We start from the raw sequence: 22,889 nt of genomic DNA, 5'->3' as shown, positions 1-22,889 counted from the left end.
GGGGTACATGGGGCTGCTGCCCATTGGTGCTGTTAAGTGAGAATTTTAGAATGCCAGATGGGCACCCACTGGCAGGTATGGGAATTGCACTCACCGTATCTGTGCTGTAATGATGCTGGCATTTTGCCTAACCTTTCAGAGCAAAGGACATCCAGCAATACTCTCCTGGGAAGCAGATTAACTTCTATGAGTCATTGCTTTTCCATCTCATTTATGATTCATGACCTGGGATATATTTTTAGCTTGCATTTATTTGGGTCTGAGAAATGGGCTGGGTGGAAGTATTGTTTAGAAACTTATGGAATGATGAGGAGAAATTGGTATTACACTTAAGCTTGGGTGGTCTGAAATGTGATTCTAGTCATTAGACATTTTAGAAGGGTCTCTTGAGATGTTTCTGGGGGCCATGTGCCAGAGTCTAAGGATCCAAGTCACGGAGACCCAGCTCTATCTTTCAAGAGCCCATTGAACTATACAGGCCAACAATGAGCTAAAACAACGAATGTCTGGTACCTGTCTATACCCCACAGCCATATCTCTTCTGTCAAGTTGAAGAATGAGGTATTTTTAAAGCAACCATGATTCTGCCCTTATCTCTTGCATTTATTGTTCTTATTATGTGGAATAAGACAACAACCCCATCAACCCCAACAACCCCATCTAGGAATCTTCTAAAAAATCTCCCTGGGTTCTATGAAGCTGGGAGTCCTTCCTACACACTTCCAGAATATTGTGCAGTTAGATAAATATCCAACAATGCTCCTGATTGAGTCCCCCTCTTTTTTTGTGTGTATGGGAGCACACTTGACTGTGCTGAGAGCTTACTTATGGCTCTGCTTAGAGATCACTCCTGGTGAGGCTCAGGGGACCATATGAGGTGCCGAGGATCAAACGCAGGTCAGCCGCATGCCTGGAAAACACCCTACCCACTGTACTATCGCCCCCACCTCATGATTGAATCTCTTTAGCTAAGAGGCAGGTGGGACAGAGGAGGATGGAGAGACTCACTAGTCCATGTGCCACTGGCTACGCTCAGCATGACCTAATTTGAACCATATAGCATGTATTACCTGGATTTTCATAACAGCCCTGTGAAACAGATAAGCCATTGACCCTATGTCATAGGGGAGGAAAGGAGGACTTGGAGATGTAGAGCTGTTTGTCCAGCATTTTTTTTTTTTTGCTTTTTGGGTCACACCCCACGATGCACAGAGGTTACTCCTGGCTCTGCACTCAGGAATTACGCCTGGCCGTGTTCAGGGGACCATATGGGATGCTGGGAATCAAACCCAGGTCGGCCGCATGCAAGGCAAACGCCCTACCCGCTGTGCTATCACTCCAGCCCCCATGTTTGTCCAACATTTTGTAGCTAGTAGATGCCAAGCTGGATAGACACAACCCCAGCCCTGTCTCTCAAGACTCCTGCTTTCAGATGTCATGGTGCACACCTCCTCGCCCCATGTGCATTAGAATGGACTGGGTTATTCTGCATGAGCAAGTAATGCCGTATCTTGTTGGCTGAGATGGAAAATGACTTATTTCTTGTTTCTGCCTAGTCCTAGTGTCTATAGTGAATTCCCCAGGGGCTTCTGCGGTTAGGGCATTCTCCTTGGGAAACTGGACTAAGGGGAGTGGAGGTGGGGGGAGGCTCCAGTTGTGAGAGAAAAGAATGTGGAAAATCACAGCTAATGTCTGTTTGAATGTCAGTAGCCAGATCCGGAACTGCCCCTTCAACTTGAAAAGGGCATAGAAAGTGAAGTCCTACTAAGGGCTTGGAAGATTTAAAAAAAAAAAAAGGATGCAATTGGGTGACAGTCTGCAGCTGCAAAGAAAGGAGTGGGGAAGGCAGATGAATGAAAAACAAAAGAGGAGGATCAAGTACTCAGAGGACTGAGGGCCTTTCAGGGGATAAGAAAAAGCCTGCCTTTTTAATCATAGGGCTCTGGTTAAAGGGTTGGTGGGATCAATTATTCAGTTGTTATTCCTGTAAGCAGCCCTGTTAAGGTTTCTCTTCTGCATGTATTTATGCTTTGACACAACTTGGGATTTCTCTACATCCATCAGGGAAGAGTCAATTGCTATTACAAAAGCAACTTAATATGAGGAAGGCCAGCTTACAGGCCAGTTTTTCATTCTTATTTTAATCATGGGGAACCAGTCCCACTAGTTTAGAGAAGCTTTTCCAAGAACAAGAGAAAATAACATTTCTGCTCTTCTAAATTGAGGTCTCCAGGGGCTGGAGCAATAGCACAGCACGTAGGGCATTTGCCTTGCACGCGGCCAACCCAGCTTCGATTCCCAGCATCCCATATGGTCCCCCAAACACCGCCAGGAATGATTCCTGAGTGCATGAGCCAGGAGTAACCCCTGTGCATCGCTGGGTGCGATCCGATCATGATCATGATCACAGAATCCCGTTGATCATCGAGTGGTTCGAGCGGTCTCAGTAACCTCTACATTTGTCCTATCCCTGAGATCTTAGAAGCCTCTCTCTTCTCAGCCATCCCAAAGATGGTGCATTGGAGGCTCCTTCAGGGTCAGGGGAATGAGATTCGGCTGGTTACTGGCTTTGGCATACAGATACACCATGGGAAGCTTGCGAGGCTGTTCCATGTGGGCAGGAAGCTCTCAGTAGCTTGCGAGTTTCTCCCAGAGGGAAAAGTAGGTTATAAGATATCGCTTCTGAGAGCTTGCTTTTAAGTCTCTGGATGTTGGCCGTTGATGGGATTACACACACCTGTGTTTCTCTGCCGGTACCTTCATGCGTGAGGCCTGTCCGAACGTGTAGAGAGGGGCCTTGAGCATGGCTGTGGCTAGTTTCTGGTGGTCTTTGGCCGCTGGGAGCTCTGCTCAGTGCAGGGAGGGAAGCTGGAGCCCATCCCCTCCGAGGAGCCCCAGGGAAGACAGCCAGGAGTGCGGGCAAGAGACTCTCTAGAGAGCGGGTACAGGGGTTAAAGTGCTTGGTTTGGATGTGGCTGTTCAATTCCCACCACTACATATGGCTCCCTGAGCACCACCAGATGTGGTCATACCTGGTCACACCAGGTGAGACCCAAAAAGCAGACATAAATAAATAAATAAATAAATAAATAAATAAATAAATAAATAAAATGAGGACTCCACAGGAATTAAACATCTTTTAAAAGTTTCTTAGAAGACTGGAAAACATTGGCATTTTTGTGCCTTCCCTCAAAGGACTTGGGCTTAAGGTTGTTGGTTGCTGCTTTTGAATCTCAATCTCAATATTAAAATTGAGTATTAGATGCAAAGTTCTCAAGGAGTTTTTGCAAAGAATGCACTGAGAATATTTTGGTCAAGGAGAATTTACTTTTGTATGAATCAATTCCTGTTATCTGAGAGAACAGTTGCTAATTGACATGCCTGGATCCAAGCTCAGTACTGCTGGACCCAGGCAACGGATGCAGCCATCGCTGTTAAGTCACAGTGAGTCACAATTGCATGGAGAGGCACAGTGACTGACAGAGGAGACTTCCCTTACGTTCTTTCTTCTTATCATGCAAATGCACTTTTTTTGATCAGTCACCTGAATTCATTTTATCTACTGGGAGTGAGCCACATCTGGTGGTGCTCAGGGGGCCTTCTGTGGTGGTGGGAATTGAACAGCCACATCCAAACCAAACACTTTAACCCCTGTACCCACTCTCCAGTCCCTGAATTCATTTTCATTCTATTTATTTAATTTTGGGGCCATATCTGGCATCACTAAGGGTTTACTCCTATATCTGTGCTCAGGGATCATTCTTGGCTATCCTAGGGGACCATATGTGGTGCTGCCTTTCAAACCAGGGTCAGCACTTTGACCTCTCTGTATTATCTCTTGTCAGCTTTTAATTTTAAACATCACCTTGGACTCTGAGGGAGGCGGTGGACATTCTACCAATGCTTTATTGATAGAATGGCTCCCCGTTAAGTCTGGTTAAGTCGGTGTTACTGGCTTGAATAGATTCTATAGATATACCATTTGAATCATCCCTACATAATGGACTTTTGCAGGTCTATTTCATGCTTTGTGCAGAAAAGATGAATTCTTCTAATTCACCTGATGGGCCTTGAGCAGACCACCAGATTTCTGAGAAGCAGCTTGCCCACCTGTGAAAAGGGGCAGTCTATATCACCCACCCATGTTTTGTCACAGCATCATCATGAGAATCAACTGAGTGACACTCATGAGCATAGACAGAATGCAAATCTCTGCTCATGCAAAAGCACCTCATCACTTAAGAGGCCTTTTCTGGCTGAGCCCAGCAGCAGAAGTTTCTATTAGTTTCTCCCAACATGGAGGAGTGGGGGTTCAGAGGAGAGGCCCTAGCCCTCCTAGCCCTCCTTGGTGTTCGCCTGAAGCTTCAGAGGTGATTTCCTGTTGAGTCGCTATGTTTGTGCTGGGATCTGTAAGCAGAGAGATCTGTAGGGTCTCTCACTTCACAAAAATCCCTGAAGTAAGGGATTTTCAATGGGAGTGGGACTGTTGGTATGAGACACCACATAGTGGTTTCATGTGCTGCAGATGGTTGTCATACTTTTCTCGCCCACGTAGCGCAACTGACAGTTTCTTTGGACACTAGTAGGCCATCTACATCCTAGTCTGCTAGAGGCCCACCCGAGTGCCTTTCAGACTCTCACTCTATTCGAAGGATCTGGGTTGCTCACGGTCAAAATCAAACTTTAGAGTTATTTTTTGGATCACCTCAACACATCTATTGTTTGATTCTGAAATCCCCAGGAGATTGCTAGCTCAGCTTGCTTTAGAGAGAGTAGGAGTGGGTTTCTAAAGAAAAGAGATGCCCTTTCCATCTGTTGTGGCCAAAGGATTCTATTTTGAAGGGAAAGAATGGAGAAAGTGAGTTCATCCATGTGCCACCTACTCACTCTGTCGCCTTGCTTTGCTCAGACAGGAGTCCTAGAGGGGAAATCTTGTGTGTGAAAGAACAGGCAGAACAGACAATATATTTTTTGACGATCACAACTCAAGACTCAGAGGATAGATGCTTTTCTGGTTGCTGAGCCCTCAGACCTGTGAACGAAGGTGTGTCCTGGATTTTCTGACTCTTTAACCTGGAGAAGGAAAAAGGGCTTCCAGCAGGGTAGGTGTTTGAAAATTGAAAACCAGGTTGTACTCAATTCAAAATGTCTGTGTATTGAAATGCATAATGCTAGGCAGTATTCTAGATAATGGGGATTGAGCAGTCTCATCTCTTTGCTAAAAAAATTCTAGTTAAGGGAGCCTGATGACATATAGAGAGGTAATACTGTCAGCAGTAAGTACCCCCAGAGAAAAGTGAGCAAAAGAAGACTTAGAATGGCAGATATCAGTAGCCTACTGCTCTTGGGTCAGAGCTCAGTGGCACTCTAAGGTCATGTGGGGAAGCTGGTGTTTATCCAGATCACTACCCCTTCCACTGAGCTGAATTCAGAGGGGCCTCCCCCCCCCCCCCGCCCGCTGGTCTCCCTGAATGTCCTCTAAACTTTCATCCAGTATTTGTTCCCATTCCAGGGGAGGGATCCTTCTTCTTTTTTTGCTACCTGCCCAGGTTTCATTTGATTAGCGTTGTGCTAAATGGGGAAGGACTTGTCGTCTTCTCCTCACAACTCACATTCTGAGTCATGCCTGGCACTGGGAAGGCTTGGGTCAGCTTCATTTCAGAACTGTATTAACTGGTAATATGCTCCTTTAAGGAGCACATTACAGATGGTTCACTTCGGATGCAGGTTATTTTGAGACTTCCTGAATATCATTCCTTGGCTACTTCATTCAAATAAATCATATATGGCACTGTAAGAGGTGCTGGGGATAATGACAACTCAGACTCACTGTGTGCCCTTGAGATACTCACAGTCCAGCCGATGACTTAGACAATTGAGGAGGTAAATTGCAGCAACCGTGAGGTGTGACCAAGATGCTCTTGGAACCCAGAGAGGCCAGTGAGCTCTATTCTATAGAGCACTGAAAATTTCAAACAGCTATCACGAGTTTGGATGTCTCATTCAATAGTTATTCATTTTTCATCCATCCAGACATGTGGCCTGGGAGTTTTATCAAGGTCACACGATGCATGCAGATATTATTCCCTTTGCCTATTATTGTTGCTATTGTGGCTTGGTAGTTGCTGAATGAAGATGTAATTCACACACTATACAAGTCACCCATTTAAAGGCTAGAGTGGTAGATCATGTGCCTCGAATGTGTGAGGCCCTGGGTTTAATACTCAGCACCATGAAATAATATGATGTGGAAAATTCAGTCATTTCCAGCACTTTCACAGAATTATACAACTGCCACCAATTTTGGAAAATTCTTTCAGCCACAAAGAAATGCTCTATCTTTAGCACCCCACCACTCCAAACTTTTCCAAATGCAAAGCCTGTGCTCTGTCATTGAACTACCCACCTCTGGCCCCCAGTTCTCCATTTTGCTTCTATAGATTTGTCTATTCTAGACATTTCATATAAATGAAATAATATATCACATGGTCTTTTATGAATACCCTCTTTTACTTAAGAAAATATTTGAGATGTTCATTCATATTGTAGTATCAGTGGTTCAAGCTTTTTTTAATTGTCAAATATTATTCCATGGGCCGAAATAATAGCACAGCATGTAGGGTGTTTGTCTTGCACGTGGCTGACCCAGGTTCGATTCCTCCATCCCTCTCGGAGAGCCCAGCAAGCTACTGAGAGTATCCCGCCCGCACGGCAGAGCCTGGCAAGCTACCCGTGGCGAATTTGATATGCCAAAACAGTAACAACAAATCTCACGATGGAGACGTTACTGGTGTCCACTCGAGCAATCAATGAGCAATGGGATGACAGTGATACAGTGCATGAGAGCCACTTTTTTTTTTATTTTAGTTGTTGGTTATTTGAGTTGCTTCCACCTTTTTGGCTATTAGGGATAGTACTGCTACGAGCATTTATGTGCAAATTATTTTTGTTTGTTTGGGGGCTACACCCACTGGCGCTCAGGCTCGTTCCTACCTGCACTCAGGAATCATTGCTGGAGGACTCAGGGGGACCATATGGAATGCCAGGGATCAAATCTGAGTCTTCTGCATGTAAGGCAGGTGTCGTACTCACTATATTGTAGCTCTGGCTCCAGTGTGCAATTTTTTCTGTGGATGTATGTCTTCAAGTTTTTTGCATGTATGTGGAAGCAGAATGATTGGGTCATTGGTAATTCTAAGCTTAACTTCTTGAGCTACAGCCAAGCTACTTTCTTCAGTGTCTGCACTATTTGATGGAATAGTAAGCAATATGTCTACTGACCATTTCTATATCTTCTTTTATTTATATTTTCACTGTTTAAAAAGAATTTTATTTTATAAGGTAGTTCACAATATTTTATTGCATTTAATATTCAAACACCAATCCCACCACAATTACATCTTCCAACCACCATATTTGGGATGTTTCCATTCCAAGCCCCAATCCCTGTCCCAAAACACAAGTGAAATAATATACTTTGTGTTGTTTGTTATGAAAAATTGCTGAAAATGCTACAAAAAAAGTATCCATAGAGGGAATAGTGTGAGGATTGTTCTATTTTGGCAGGAGCCATTAAGACCTTCTTTAGCATATCACAAACATGTTGTTCAAAGTTGAGTGATGTGAACTTTTGTGTTTTATATATATACATATATAAAACATATATATGCACATATATATTTCCCTCTATGATTGGTTGCCTACTACTTGAACCCCATCAAATGCGGTGTGGTACTCTTGGGAAATGGGTAGGGAGTGTCTTATGATGTGTTGCGTGGCCACAAATGTGGCCACGTGGTCCAGGAATAAGTCACTCATGTGTGAGGCTCTGCCCGAGTGTGTGGGGAGAGGCCTTGAGCATGGCAGAGGTTAGGTAGTGGAGTTTTCCGGCTGCCAGGGCTGCGTCCCTTGGGGCGGGTCACACCCATTTCTATATCTTCTTGCAAGACATATCTGTCCAGATCTTTTACCGATGTAAAAAGAAAATTGTCTTTTAATTGCTGAGTTGTAAACGTGGATTATTCAAGTTCTTTAGCAAATATGTCATCTACAAATATTTTCTTTCATTCTCTGAGTGATCTTTTCATCTTTTGGATAGGGTCCCTTGAATCAAAACGATTTAACTTTTATCATTTTGTTCTACTTTTCTTTGATTGCATATGCTTTTGGCATCACATCCAGGGTCCTGACATTTTATATATTTTTCTTTTGATAATTTTATCCTTTAATTTCTGTGTGTCTTTCTTGGATCCACTTTATTTTTGCACATGGTATGGGGAAGGCATCCAATATTATTATTCTCTTTGTGGATATCCAGTTGCTCCAGCTTCACTTATTGAAAAGACCTTATTTTTCCTCATTGAATTGTTTTTCTAAAAATCAGTGTCAAAAATTAACTGTGCGGTGAGATTACTCAAAGGGCTGGGACATATGCTTTCCACAGAGGATCAATGCGGCTTGATCCCTCATGGTCCCTTGAGCACTACTAGAAATTATTCCTGAACACAGAGCTGCAAATAGCCCCTGAGCACTGTTAGCATGCCTCCAAACAAAAAAAAATTTAATTGATTAATTATGTTGATGGGTAATATGTTTTGAAATTATGGTATGTGATTCCTCCAACGTTGTGTTTTTTTGTTTTTTTTGGGGGGGGTCACAGCCGGCAGTGCACAGGGGTTGTCTCCTGGCTCTGAACTCAGGAATTACTCCTGGCAGTGCTCAGGGGACCATATGGGACGCTGAGAATCAAACCTGGGTCGGCCGGTGCAAGGCAAACGCCCTGCCTGCTGTGCTATTGCTTCAGCACCCCTCCAACTTTGTTTTTTGTTTGAGATTGCTTAGTCTGAGTCTCTTGCATGTACATGTGAGTTTTAGGATCAGCTTATTAATTTCTATAAATCACTCATTAAGCTTTCTACAGGAACTGAGTTATATCTGTAGATCCATTTGGGACAATTTGGTATATTCTGATTCATAAACATGAAATATGCTTCCATTAATTTTGATTTTCTTAATGTTTTATAGTTTTCAAAGTATGTTTTACCTTATTTTAAGTATAGTCATGAATATTTTATTTTTCTAATACTTGTGTAAATGGAATTGTTTTCCTTTTTTTCTATTTTTTTGGTGGGGGCTTCCTAAGTAGTGGTCAGGGGTCCTAGAATCTACTCTTGGTGCCTCTCGGCCAGCCTGATCAGACAACTCAGTACTCTAGGGCTGAAAATTGTGGTTGTTTGAGCCTGGGTCCAGATCTCACAGTGCTGTAATTTGAGGGGGGGAGAGGGAGGAAACCATATGGGGCTGGAGATCCAACTGGGGTCTCACACATACAAGGCACGCAGTCTCGCTTTTTGTGCTATTCTCTGAGTCCTTAATTTGATTTTTAAAAAATTATTCATTGTGATAGCACAGCAAGTAGGGTGTTTTCTTTGCATGCAGCTGACCTGGGTTCAGTTCCTTCATCCCTCTCAGGGAGCCCAGCAAGCTACCAAGAGTATCCCACTCGCACGGCAGAGCCTGGCAGGCTCTCTGTGGTGTATTCAATATGCCAAAAGCAGTAACAATAAGTCTCATAATGGAGATGTTACTGGTGCCTGCTCGAGCAAACTGATGAACAATGGGATGACAGCGCTACTGTGCTACAGTGCTATTCATTGTGATCTGCTTGGTTTTTTTTTTTTTTTGAAGTCAAGAGAATTCCCAGGTGAAGTTTGATTTCTGAATTCTCCTGAAAAGCCAGATTCCTGAATGTCATCTGGGGCTAGAGTGAGTAGGTTGTTTTTCTTCTGCTTGTAGATCACGTGACACAGATTGGCCTTCATCTAACTACTTTCTTTTATCTAGTCATTTCACTTGTGACTATCTTAGTTATCAGGTACTGAATTTTAAATACATGTTTATCTTTGTTGGGGAGAAAGAGTTGGGGCCATACCTGCTGATGGGCCTCCAGGGGCTGTAGGAAAGAAGAGGAAAGGTTTATGATAGAGGAACTGACTCCTATATAGTGATACACTTTGAAGGCCTTAGCAACCAAGTGAAGAAAGTTGAGTCTTTTCTTGAGGACTGGTGTTTTCTTTGCAGTGGCTCTTGGACCACTAAAGGTAGAATCACCTCAGTGCTTATTGCAAATGCAGTTTCTGAGATCTTCTAAAGCAGAATAAACTGGTAACTCTGGAGTTCTCCAAGGGAAAAAGATCTGCCTTAAAGATGTAGTCTGTGTTGGGAATTAAGGACTGTTGTGGACAGGAAAGTGTGATATCAGCCCCCACCTTGGAAAAGAAGTGGTCATGGATCAAGATTATGAAAAGAATATGCCCCCCCAACTCACCCTACCTCAATTTAAAAAATATATTATCATATACTAGGTTTTGGCCAGGCCTAGTAGTACTCAGGGGGCTATTCAGTTTCTCTGTGCTCAGGAGTCACTTATGGCAGTGCTTAGGGGGTCAAACAGTGTGGGAGGGATTGAATCAGGGCCTCTTTTATTCCAAACATGCTCAGCCCTTCATGCACTCAGTTCTTTGAGCTGTTTCCAGCCTTCACCTCCCTTTATTTAAATGGGAAAGACTAGATGTCAGTTAAAGGTTGCAGGAGGAGCCAGAGAGATAGTATAGTGGCTAGGGTGCTTGCCTTGCATGTGACAGAGCTGGGTTTCATCCTCAGCATCCCATATGGTCCCCTCACCACTGCAAGATGTGATACCTGAGAGCAGAGCCAGGAGTAAGCCCATAGCACATCCCAAACAATAACAACAGCCACTGAAAGGGTGGCAGGAAAATCCTGTAGTTGACAGCCCTCCCTGGTGGCTCAACATCTGGTGAATGCTTACTGCATGAAGGTCAGAAGCCCGTGCTGTCACACTTGGCTGTCTATGGCTCCTCCGTGCTATTTTCCTTCTCCATGTCACTCTCTCTCATCTTGTTGAGGGCAGGCCCTGTGACTTCAGGGTTCTCTTGAATTATCTGTCTCTCCGTATTCCTACTCCAGAGGCTAAGGAAGAGGGGAGTGAAAAAGGGCTTATTACTTGTAATTATGAAGAAAAGGGCCTTTTAGAAGAAGGTAAAGTAAGCTATGCTTATTTCATTTTTTTAAACTCTAAGATGATGGTGCCTACTTATTGGCAAAAACATTTAGGTACAGCAGGCTGCTAAGAGTGAAGTGGTGGGTGAGGTCTAGCACCATTGGATTTCCGAAACATCACCACTGACAGCATTGTAGATCACAGGGCACAAATAAAAAGTTTATAGAAAACCTATAAGCCATGCAAAGCATAAAGTAAAACGTAAAGGACTGCTCACCTCTTATTGATTCTCAGAGATAGTGACTGTTAACACTTCCTTATATATCCATCAGACCTTTTCTTTCTACAGATATAACCTTTCACTTTGTCCTCCACCCAAACCCATCATTCCCAGATGAGACATTCCCAGACACCAGCTCTTGTTCTTTCTCTCTGAAAACCCCCGTCATGTCTTCTCTGGAATTCCCAGATCTGGATATACACAGTCATGAATAGGCTGTTCACCTCTCCCTGGGAGCAAGTGGTTGAGGCTCAGACAGTACAAAAATATTATTGCTGCCTTGGGGCACGAAGGGAGAGGGGACTGGAAGTTGGGTAAACTGTCTTTCAGGTGCTGAATGGGAAGGTTGTCTGAGCCTGCTGAGCACAGCCACTTTCTCACACCCTGTGGACCGTTCATAAAGGTTTCCAGTGTCCTCACAAGGTCAGGAATGCGGGAGTGTCCTCTGTCTCATGTGCCACCCCCGAAGGCCCCAGACAGCCCAGATTTACGCCTTTTCTCACCGTTGTGGCCCCAGATCATCTGTTACCCACCCGGCGGACCCAAGGCAAGGCCAGTGGGAGCCGGCTGGATGATTCCTTCTTTTTTTCACCCATCCAGTTATACAAGACTCACTCACAGGGGCTCGCAAATGGACCGCAGACGCTAAAATAAACCCTGATTCAATCTCTCTGAATAAATGAAACCGAGCCAGGCACTTCCTTTAATAGGCCTTAATTTCCTCATCTTTTAAATGGAATTAACAACAATGACTAACCTCATAGAAAGAAAAGATAAATCATCTCTTTCATGGTTGTCCTGTACTTCTGGGACAGGCTCTCTTGAGAACAGAGACCCTGTCTTCGGCAGATCTGAGTTTAAGAAATGAATGAAGGTATTGTCATCCCAAACACAGCTACAAACTCTACTTCCAAAACTTCTTTCTTGTGCTTCTATACGCAGCTGCTCTCTGCTCACGCAGGCCTCAGGTGAAAGAGAGACAGAGTCGGATTGTGGTGATCCTCTCCCCTCGCCCTGCTTCCTCACAGCAACGGTTTTTGTGTGAAACGGACCATGGGAGTCGAGGGGATTGCTAGTGCCCTTTTTTGGACTTTGGGGTAGTTGTGGCAAAAATCAGGCATTGATCCCTTCCCTTCACATTGTTATGCTCTCCTCAGGCCATGATTCACGTTTCTTCAGAATCTTTTACTTATCCCTGAGGACAGAGAGCCCTGTCATCTCTATCTGTCTTGTTCAGTTTAATGCTACAGTTGGCACCGAGAGCTAGCAGCCATCCTCCGCACTTGCCCGTGTGGAAGGGGAAATGATGGACTCATTGCCATGATCACCTCAGGCCATGATTCACATCTCTTCCTTCCGTTAATCACAATGAGACTGGCAGCAGGTGTCATGGGCCTTTGTGGAGCGACAGGTCTGTGAAGTCAGAGGTTTCAGCGAAGAGAGAGGACCTAGAAGCATACCCTGCGCCTGCCTTAGAAGGAGGCGGGTAAGGCAGTTATGGCTTTGGAGTATGATGAAGAACCAAGTCTTGCCTTAGATGAATAAACTGAGATTTCCAAGCAGTAGCGGGCAGGGATCAGGAAGAGGTGAACTAGACATAACATAAAGACAGTGATGGAGGGTCCTGAGCATTTTTGTGGCAAAGGGCAATAACTTTGTGCATCAAAACCATAAATATTTTTATGTAATCGTGGTTACTACTATAACCATGTTACCTAAACAACAACAACAATAGTAATAGACTCTGAGGTACCAAGGGGTGGGGGAGTGGAAGACAAGGAATTTATGGACTTCAGTGGAGTGTTATGGGCACTATTAGTGGTGGATGTGACGAGGTAACATTCTTTTTTTAAAAGGAAAAGAGTCTTGGGAAACTCATCTCTCCCTGTCTTACTTATTCCTTGTCTGTTTTCTACTAAATATCTTTCTCATTGATAACCCAAATCCCACCAGTACTGATTCATTCCTTTAGACTGAGACGCTCCCCTGCTCTCTGATGCTCCCCCTCAGAGAATTTCTATCTCTCACCCATCCAACCCTCTCCCATCCCTTGCATGAGTAGAATGCATTCTTCTCAGATTCCCACTTCACTGCAACGCCCTCTGTGTTCAGGTTGATTGTTGCCACTCTCTAAGAAAGTCAGGATAACAAAAATAACAAAGGTGGAGTAAATGTCAAAGAAATACAGAAACCTGAAGCTATCTAACTTCCTGGCCTGTAGTTCCTACAATTTTTTTCTCGATCTCAGTTCTGCCCTTCTCATTTCTTCTCCATAACCCAGAGATGGGTCACCTCCTCAATCTCTTCTCCCTCCTTCTGCTCATTTGAAAGAGATTGTTGGCATTCAACAATAAAAGCTTTCTTTTGGACTTCTAACCCATTTTTATTGGGTCCTTCCAGAGCTTAAGCACTGTCCCAAGTACTGGGAATATGGCAGTGATTGTGGCCTTTATAACTTACAGCCAAGAAAATGAGGCGGGTGATAAGAGCTGAATGACAGTTAATATCATCATCAACCAATGGCATGAAGGTGACAATGGAATCTGTGGTGAACTAAGACAGGAGGAGGCTTTGAGGTAGTGACACTTGACTTTGAGCCTGAAGATGAGGAGTCAGTCCTTTTAATTTATTTTAAAAAGTTGTTGTTGTTGTTCTGGGTGGCACTCAGTGGTGCTCAGGGCTGACCCCTGGTGGTGCACAGTGGACCTTATGAAGCATCAAGTGCAAAGGCCCTGCATTTGGAAAAGGTTGACTGTATTCAAGGACTAAAATTTTTGTGGCAGCCAAGGGCTAGTGAGAGAGTGATACAGGTGAAGCCCAGGGGTAAATGGATCTGGAAAAGACAGGATGTGGGGATTTGTAATTAGGTTTTGTTTTCTGGATGATAAATTCCAGGTGGAGTTAAGCAATGATGGACATGCCCTGATAGACATCAATGAAAAACTCAGTCCATCAGACTGTGGAATTAATCACATTTTTCAAAAAGTTTGCTCTAAAGGGCTGGGTGGCTTCACCTCATATTAAATCAGTGATTTGACAGCCTCAGGGAGAGAGGACTGTGTAAGGGCATAGTCTCCAGGGGGTACAACATAGAATGTCACCCAGACTGTGGGAGGGTCCACTCTTTCCAGGGGGTAACGAACGAGGGGAAAGCACATAAGCGACTAAGTTCTGGAGTAGGAAAAAGTCACTGAAGGGAAGGAAAAGCATGAGCACCCAGTGAGGATGTATAAACAATCTCTAAAAATGTGGTTTTTAATTTAGTTAGTTGATGGGTTAGAGAGATAACTTGCCTTACATCCGCTGACCCAATTCAATCCCTGGTACCACATATGATCCCTTGAGTACAGAGCCAGGTATAACCCCTGAGCACCACTGTGTGTGACCCAATGCCCCTACCTCCATCGGTTTTTAATGGATTTGTTTATTGGTTCACAATATTGTGGGATTTCAGAGGGTTAAGCTTTTTATAAGAATGCCTCTGTAGTTTCCACCACACCTACCATGGAAAGGATCTCTGTCCCGTGCTTCACCTCTCTCATTTTCCCCTGGGAACCACCCTAGGTTTCACCTTGTCTAGAAGTTATCTTCACTGTGAAAATAGTCTTTTTCCAATCCACCTCAGCATGGCGCTTGGACCTTTGGAATTGTCTTTTATGACAATTCTGACATGAGCTTTCTAGCTTACCCCGCTAGTAATTTCTATTTATTGGACAGAAAATTCTGGACCTCAGCCATTTCCCCCAAAGTCTTCAAGTCTTGAGAGGTTTGGTGTCATTGGACAGAATAAATATTCCCCAAATTTGTGTCCATCCTAGAGACTCCTAGAATCTGACAGACAGGAGTGGAGCTGAGGATTGCCAAGAGATGGTCTCTACCAACACAGCGTCTGCAACACTTGGTGAACTCACTTACTGGAAAAATGCTCAGTGTCCAGATCCAAATAGAAACACTAGTTATCAGGGCAAGAGCTGGTACAGTAGTTAGGGCACTTGTCTGGCTTGTGTGGGGTACCCTGGAAGCCCCGAGCATCACCCGAATGGCCTGTGTATCTCAGGAACAGGGGGCCTGAGCAGCATCAGGCTCTGCCCTGACCCACACACTCTGTTGGCCAAGAGTTGCTTTTGGGGTGTGGGGGTTGGGGGGCCCCCGACTTCCCACACAAAGGCAACAGTACAAGGAGCCTCACTCCAGACCTCACTCTTACCATCTTTCCACAGTTGTTTTGTTTTATTGTTGTTCAGGTTTTGTTGTGGTTGCCATATCCAAATAGAGGGAGGCTGGGAGGCTTCCAAAAGCAAGCTACAGAGGAAGCATATGGTTTCCAAGGAGCCCACAGATCACTTTCAGTCGGCACTGAGCTCATTCCCAGAGCAACGCTCTCTCCCCGCCCCCCGCCACGTCTCTGCCTCAAGGATTTACCGCGTGACTTCACCTCCCCCAATTGCACAGAAGACGACGAAGTCTGCGTCCCTTAATTCCTCTCCGTGATTCCAAAAATCCAATTTTCAACTGCCAGCTTGCTATTTTTTTTTTTTTGCTGGCTGCCCTACCAGCGACTTCCAGTCAGCAAGTCCCACACCTCTCCTCATCTTCTGGCTTTTCCTGTTGGTGCTAATGGAGTCCCTGCTCCCTGCACTCTGCGGGCTGGAAACATCTGAGTCATCCTTGACTCATCGGCTCTCCTAGTCTCTAGATCACAGCAACTGCCGAATCTTAGAGTATCTATTTCCGTTATGTCACTTGATTCTGTTTTCTCCTTCCTCTTGCCACCAATTCTCCCTGGTGTGGGCTGTCATTACTCCCCTCCTGACACACAGGAGCATCGCGCCTTCCCTCACTGTTTAACCATCTTCCCTCTGCTGTGGTTTTAAGGCTCCTCAAAAAGAGCAAATCGTGGCACTGTCTTGGCCACTGGCGTGGCATGGTTTTTCTTTCTTTTTTTTTTTTGCTTTTTTTTTGGGTCACACCTGGCTCTGCACAGGGGTTACTCCTGGCTCTGCACTCAGGAATTATCCCTGGCGGTGCTCAGGGGACCATATGGGATGCTGGGAATCAAACCCGGGTCGGCCGCGTGCAAGGAAAACGCCCTACCCGCTGTGCTATCGCTCCAGCCCCTTGGCATGGTTTTTCTCATGGGTGCTCCATGAAAGAGAAATCATCTTCTAACTTTGCAAATCACAGTTCCTCTTCCAGGACTCTGTCCAAGTTAAATGAACTAGTTGCTGATGTAGGATATGACTCTCAACTCACCTTGACCCTTTTCTGTATACATAGTTTTACAAAAAAGAAATAAAAATTCTCTTAACAAAAAATCCTATCACTGTCGTCTCATTGCTCGTCGATTTACTCGAGTGGGCACCAGTAACATCTCTATTCCTCCCAGCCCTGAGATTTTAGCAGCCTCTCCTTACTCGTCTTTCCCAATGATTGGAGGCTCTTTCAGGGTCAGGGGAATGAAACCTATCGTTACTGTTTTTGGCAAATCGAATATGCCACAGATAGCTTGCCAGGCTCTGCCTATGTACTAAATTCTATATGATATGTATTTCTATGTTAGTTTTCTGTTCTTAGAAGGCTTGACTTTTTTTGGCTTTTTTGGAGTGTCACAATTGCCAATGCTAAGAGATTACTCCTGACTCTGCATTCAGAGATCACTCCTGGCATTGCTCAGGAGACCATATGGGATCCTGGGTTGGCTACATGCAAGGCAAATGCCCTAAATACTGTACTATCACTCCGGACCCAAGACTTGACATTTTTAGACTTACTTTTGTTTACTATTTGAGCAATGCATGTCCCTGTAGCTGCTTGAAATAACAGTGTGAAATAATTTAACTCCCATAGTATTCTAATTGAATTCCCACTTTACTAGTGGGAATGGTAAATAGAGATAGAGAGAAGTTGAATAATTTGCTGAGGCCCCATAACTAATAAGCAAAGTCAGGACTGAAATTTATCTAATCAGGCTGGGGAGCTGGCTGAAACAGCTGAAGCAGATAACTGGCATGCCTGGGTTCAATCCCAGACACCACTTGGCCTCTCCCAGGCACCATCTGATGTTGTTCCGGTGGCCCCCACCACACCCAAGGAGGAACCCACCGCCCCACCTCCCAAATAAACAAATACACAAAACCCTTACCAGTGAATTCACATTTGTCTTTGTTTATATTTAGCTGTGTTTTATGATGATAATGAAATCTTTAGGCTTTAAAAGTCCATTAATAGTTGGAAATAACATGAATAGGCTGAGTATGCAAATACAACTTGCTATCAGGAATGACTTTAAAGTATTTTCCAGGAATTGCTATACAGGTAAGAGACATCTGGATGCTATTGCGCCTTACTTGTTCTTTTCTTTTTCTATTCAAGTACATGGGCTGTATTGAAGTGCTGCAATCAATGAGGTCACTGGATTTTGGGATGAGAACACAAGTTACAAGGTAAGAGAAGAAAAATGGGAGGGGCTGTGGGGCTACAGTCTAAAGACCAACTGATCTTTCTCGAAGCAGTTTCAGTCAAGCCTTCAAAGGCATCATTGGATTTTGCTTTTGTGACTGGAAGGTAGATCTAGCATAGTGGACTTAGGATGGGTGAGTTTTAATGCCTCAAAGTAGAGAGAGAGCATGGGGAATATTGTCTGCCATGGAGGCAAGGGAAGGGTGGGTAAAGGGGGGTATACTCGGGTATTGGTGGTGGGGAATGTGCACTGGTGGAGGGATGGGTGTTTGATCATTGTGGAATTGTAACCCAAACATGAAAGCTTGTAACTATCTCACGGTGATTCAATAAAATTAAAAAAAAAAGGATGGGTGAGTTTATTCATCATTATTGCCCAATGGAGTGTGGATCAGATATCTATATTGATGTAAGATTTGTTCAGATGATGCTGTAGAGGAGTAGCTGATTTCCCAGGCACTGGTATCTAAAAGTATGCCTAGAATGAAGGCACTGCAGAATCTTGTATTTGAAGAAATCACCAAAGATATGATGAGGAAAAGAATTTCCACATCAGAGAGTCCAAGGTTTTCCAATGGAAAGCATCCAGACAGGGTTCCCTCTTGCTTCTAATCCAAGTCTCCCTCTTCTACATAGAATGAGTTGGTTGTACACAGGAGTTAAAGCAGGGAGGCCTTACCCAGGGGTCTCCAGGTGATAGAGGGGAAGTAGAATCATTATTACACAGAGTGGAAGTCAGAAATAGAAATTACGAGGCAGTTTTTGAAATTCAAGTTCAAAGGAAGGATGGAAAAAGGCATAATTAAACACAGACACTGGTAACTGGTAAGACTGTGAGGAGGTGAGGTGAGAACCTTGGATTCCTGTGAGTGATTCAGAAGACTTGGACATTTGTTGCATGAGGTGCCCACGTGCATCTCAGGGGTAAGTAATATGCCCATTTACAACCACAGCTACAGGTTACCTACTCCAAAGGGGAAATCTTCTCATCCTGAACAGAGGATAATATTTAACTGTGAAATTGCAGTTAAAGGTGTTGGATCAGGAAAAGGACTCATACTGTTCTTTGGAAGAGTCACAGTATGTATTATATTAAAGACTTAGGGAAGTCTTGTGCTGTAGCTAAAAAGTTAACTTTATTTCAAGATTTTCTAAATTGATTTAGTCCCAGAAGACTTTCTTTTATGCAATATAAGTGAACATCCCAAGTATCTCTAGGGTTCTATGAAATGCACTTAAGGAAATACTGTTGCAGATTCTATAACGTATTGAACTTTGTCTTTTGGAACTTCTCACCCATGATATAATAGTGGGTTTTGTTATTGTTAGTGGTATAGTCTTTTATGGCTACATTGGTCCCTAGCACATGGAAGAGGCCAGAGTTAGTTACTGAATAAATGCAGATTTCCATCTCACTACTTTCCAGAATTTGGAGAGAGCTATATGTTTTTCTCCCTTTTGAATCTTCTTACATTTTTAGTCCACTCATCTATTTCCTTCATGCAGTTGGTTTCTAGATTAGTTCCTATCTTGCCAGCTCTGCTTTGAACATATCTTAAGCTTTATTTACTCCTGATAATCCCTGGACTAGAGCGATAGCACAGCAGTAGGGCATTTGCCTTGCACGCAGCCGACCTGGGTTTGATTCCTCTGCCCCTCTCGGAGAGCCTGGCAAGCTACCAAGAGTATGGCAGAGCCTGGCAAGCTACCCGTGGCATATTCAATATGCCAAAACCAGTAACAACAAGTCTCATGATGGAGACGTTACTGGTGCCCGCTCGAGCAAATTGATGAGCAATGGGATGACAGTGACAATGATAATCCCTGCTCTGGAGAAAGTACTTCTTCCAATCCATACTACATAGTACATAGTACACAGATGGAGGATGGAACTGTCTCAGTACCTGGCATGGGGCTCACGGTCAGAAAAATGCCCATCGGCTTTCCCCAAGAAGGACTGATTTTTCATTCATCCACCCATTCACTTAATTATTGATAATTCTCTTTCACTCAATTGTTTATGGAGTTCCCTTGAAGGGTATGAAACTTTAATAATTAAGGACGTCGATGGGAGTGGAGAGTTAGTACAGCAGGTAAAGTGCTGTAAGGAGTGACCCCTGAGCACAAAGCCAGGAGTAAGCCCTGAATACAGCTAGGTGTGGCCCCAAAATCAAAACACAAGAAATAAAGATGTCAAAACCCTTGTCATAAAATTTACATTCTAGTTTCAGAACCAGACTAGGGGGATAAAACCAGCACACGGTATGTTTTTTAGATTAGTAACAGGTGCTGTTAATACTATAACAAAGAGAGGTAAGAGGATAGAGAGGTAGAGGAAGGATCTCTTTATTTTTTTAATTTTTTTTTTTTGCTTTTCGGGTCACACCTTGAAATGCTCAGGGTTTATTTCTGGCTCTGTACTCAGGACTAACTCCTGGAATTGCTTGGGGGACCATAAGGGATGCCAGAGATAAACCAAGGTCAGCTACGTGCAAGGCAAACGCCCTACATACTGTACTATCACTCTGGCCCCAAGGATAGGCCTTTAAATGATATATTATGGTATAAAAATGTTATGTTTATTCTTGTGAACATTTAAAAATGGAGAGTAGTATTTTAAAAATCATCCAGTCTCCCCTATGCCTATTTTGTGCTTGGGAATATCAGTCTGGTCTTTTTTTTTTAACCATACACAAGCATGTCATAATTTCTATACAAAAATTTGAAACATTTTGATATTATAGCTCCTGATTTGAATATTTTACTGTTGCTAGATATCCTAAAGACTTTTTTAAGTTGTGGTAAGAGACATAGAACCTAAAAGCTTGTCATTTTAAACATTTTTCTATGAACAGTTCATGGCAGTAAGGTGGCATATCACAACCAATATTGCCATCCATTTACAGAATGCTTTCATCTCTCCAAACTGAAATTCTCTGTTCATGAAATGAACTTCTCATTCTTTCCTCTTCCCAAACCCTCCCCCCCCTGCCGCTGGCAATCATCATTCTCTGTCTCTATGAATCTGGCTACTCTAAGTGTGTCCTATAAATGGACTCATAGAGCATTTATGCCTTTGTCACTGGCTTATATTATTTAGGATACTGTCTCCCAAGGCTTACCACTAGGTCAAAAAGAAATATTTTGAAGGCTGCTTATACATAGAACTGGATTGTCCTGCAGAAGAATGCCGCTGGTTGATGCTTTTCCCTTCTGGCTATATATCTATTTTTCATTAGTACCCATTTAAAAAAATCTTTATCAGTGTGTAAGTCTGTGTTTTCCTACTGAAAGCTGAAAGACTATTTTTAATCTGTGCCATGAAGATTCCGTGTGTGACTAGAGCACACACCCAGTGGAAAGTCTCCTGTGTAGTATTTAGATATATTTCCCAGAAATATCTGAGTTTGCTGCCAGCATGGCAGACTGTGTGCAGAACAGATTTGCGGAAGTTTGAGAGGATGGTGTTTTCTTTAGATTTGGTTGTGAGGAAGATCTCTGTGAGGAGACAAGCCTTGAGCAAGGCCCTGGTGAGGGATCTAGTGATGGGGGGAGGGGTCCTCTGGTAGAAGAACACTTCAGGATCCCACTGGCATCCAGCATCAACCTTGACAAGACTCCCAACCTTTGTTTGGTAAAAGCATGTGTTCATCATTAATTTTGTTGTTGTTGTTGCTTTTTGGGTCACACCCAGCTATCCTGGCTCATGCACTCAGGAATTACTCCTGGCAGTGCTCAGGGGACCATATGGGATGCTGGAAATCAAACCTGGGTCGGCTGTGTGCAAGGCAAACGCCCTACCCGCTGTGCTATCACTCCAGCCCCATCATTTAGAGTAGATGTAAACGGTCTCTCCCAACTCAGTGGAGAGAGAGATGAATTGAATGGGAGGATAAAGAAACTCTGATAGGACTGCCTGGTTTGACTTGAGGAAGGAGACCAACCACCAGTGCCCTGGGAACCTTATCTCAGGTGTGGCTGGGAAGCAGTGAGGCTGCTTTCCATATGCCAGACTAACCCCATCTCTCTGCGCCAGGCTGCCCCTACCTGGCTTTCTGTAGAGCCTCCTGGGAGCTGGAGAGCTGGACAGATGCTAAGCTGATGGGTTTGGCAATAGACCTGGGACTCCCTAACTTAAAAGGAAAAAGCCCAGTGAGAAGGTGAGATAGGTGAAAGAGAAGAAGTTTCAAGGAATAGAACTTTCAAGGAACCATGAACAGTGGTGACATTGAATACATAGCCACAATGGATAAGTATGCTCTATTTTAAGCAGTTTATAAAACCGTACATTTACAGAAGAAACAGAAAAAAAATGGTTGCAGAATTCAGGCATTTCAAATAAAATTCAATAGGAAAAAAATTGTTTTCCATTTTAATATTTTATTTTATATGATTATTATTTCTATATTAGGAAGATAGATAAACAGATTCTAGTTTGCCATCCTAAACTCACTTATTGTTTATATATCCTATGGTTATTGTTTTGGAAATTTCAGCTACTCACATAAGCCCAAATAATAACAAGTTCTTCCTTTCTACTTAAAAAAAAAATTGTTTTCATTCTTTGTTTTTCCAGGAGTTCACATGTTGGTCAAAAGGAGGGAGAGCCTTGAAATTCTAGGCCTTAGGGGATATTCTCCAATGGCTATAGGCTTCAGTGTTACAGCAGAGAATAGTAAACAGATCTCCTTTTACACATGGAGCTAAGGGACCCGCATTATTTGGGATCAGGACCCTTTAAATCCCTACTCAACTTGTTTCGGGTCTAGTGTGGTCATTAGAACCACGTGAGTGTTGTTGGAACCGCAGGTGACCTCCATATCTTCATGGGTCTAGTGTTAAAGGATTCACTTTCCTCCAAGCCTCTATTTTTGTTTATTTGCTTGTTTTGGTTAGGCTCTATTTTTGTTTATTTGCTTGTTTTGGTTAGGCTACCCCTGGTGATACCCAGGGTTTACTCCTAGCTCTGTGTCCCAGATGGCTAGGGTGTGGTGTGGTGCTGGGGATAGAACCTGGGTCAGTCGAACCTCTAATTCCTACACTATCCTACTTTCTAGTCTTTCCTGTCTTATAGTTTCCCCTTCTTTACCAAATTATTATTTTAATTTCTGTATTTTCCCATTTTTCCTG

At 43.5% G+C, this 22,889-nt stretch overlaps 1 protein-coding gene across 1 annotated transcript in view; it reads left to right on the top strand.

Annotated features, from left to right (window-relative positions):
• SHC4 (SHC adaptor protein 4) overlaps positions 1-22,889 on the top strand; it is a 147,527-nt gene that overhangs the window by 28,714 nt on the left and 95,924 nt on the right. The window contains exon 2 of the mRNA XM_055131722.1: positions 17,673-17,743. Within this exon, the coding sequence (XP_054987697.1) occupies positions 17,673-17,743 (71 nt within the window). The remainder of the gene's footprint in view (positions 1-17,672; positions 17,744-22,889) is intronic.

Source organism: Sorex araneus, chromosome 3, assembly GCF_027595985.1.
Source record: "Sorex araneus isolate mSorAra2 chromosome 3, mSorAra2.pri, whole genome shotgun sequence".
NCBI classification, from domain to species: Eukaryota; Metazoa; Chordata; class Mammalia; order Eulipotyphla; family Soricidae; genus Sorex; species Sorex araneus.
The sequence above is the reverse complement of the archived record's forward strand: the minus strand, read 5'-3'. Positions and strand labels throughout refer to the sequence as shown.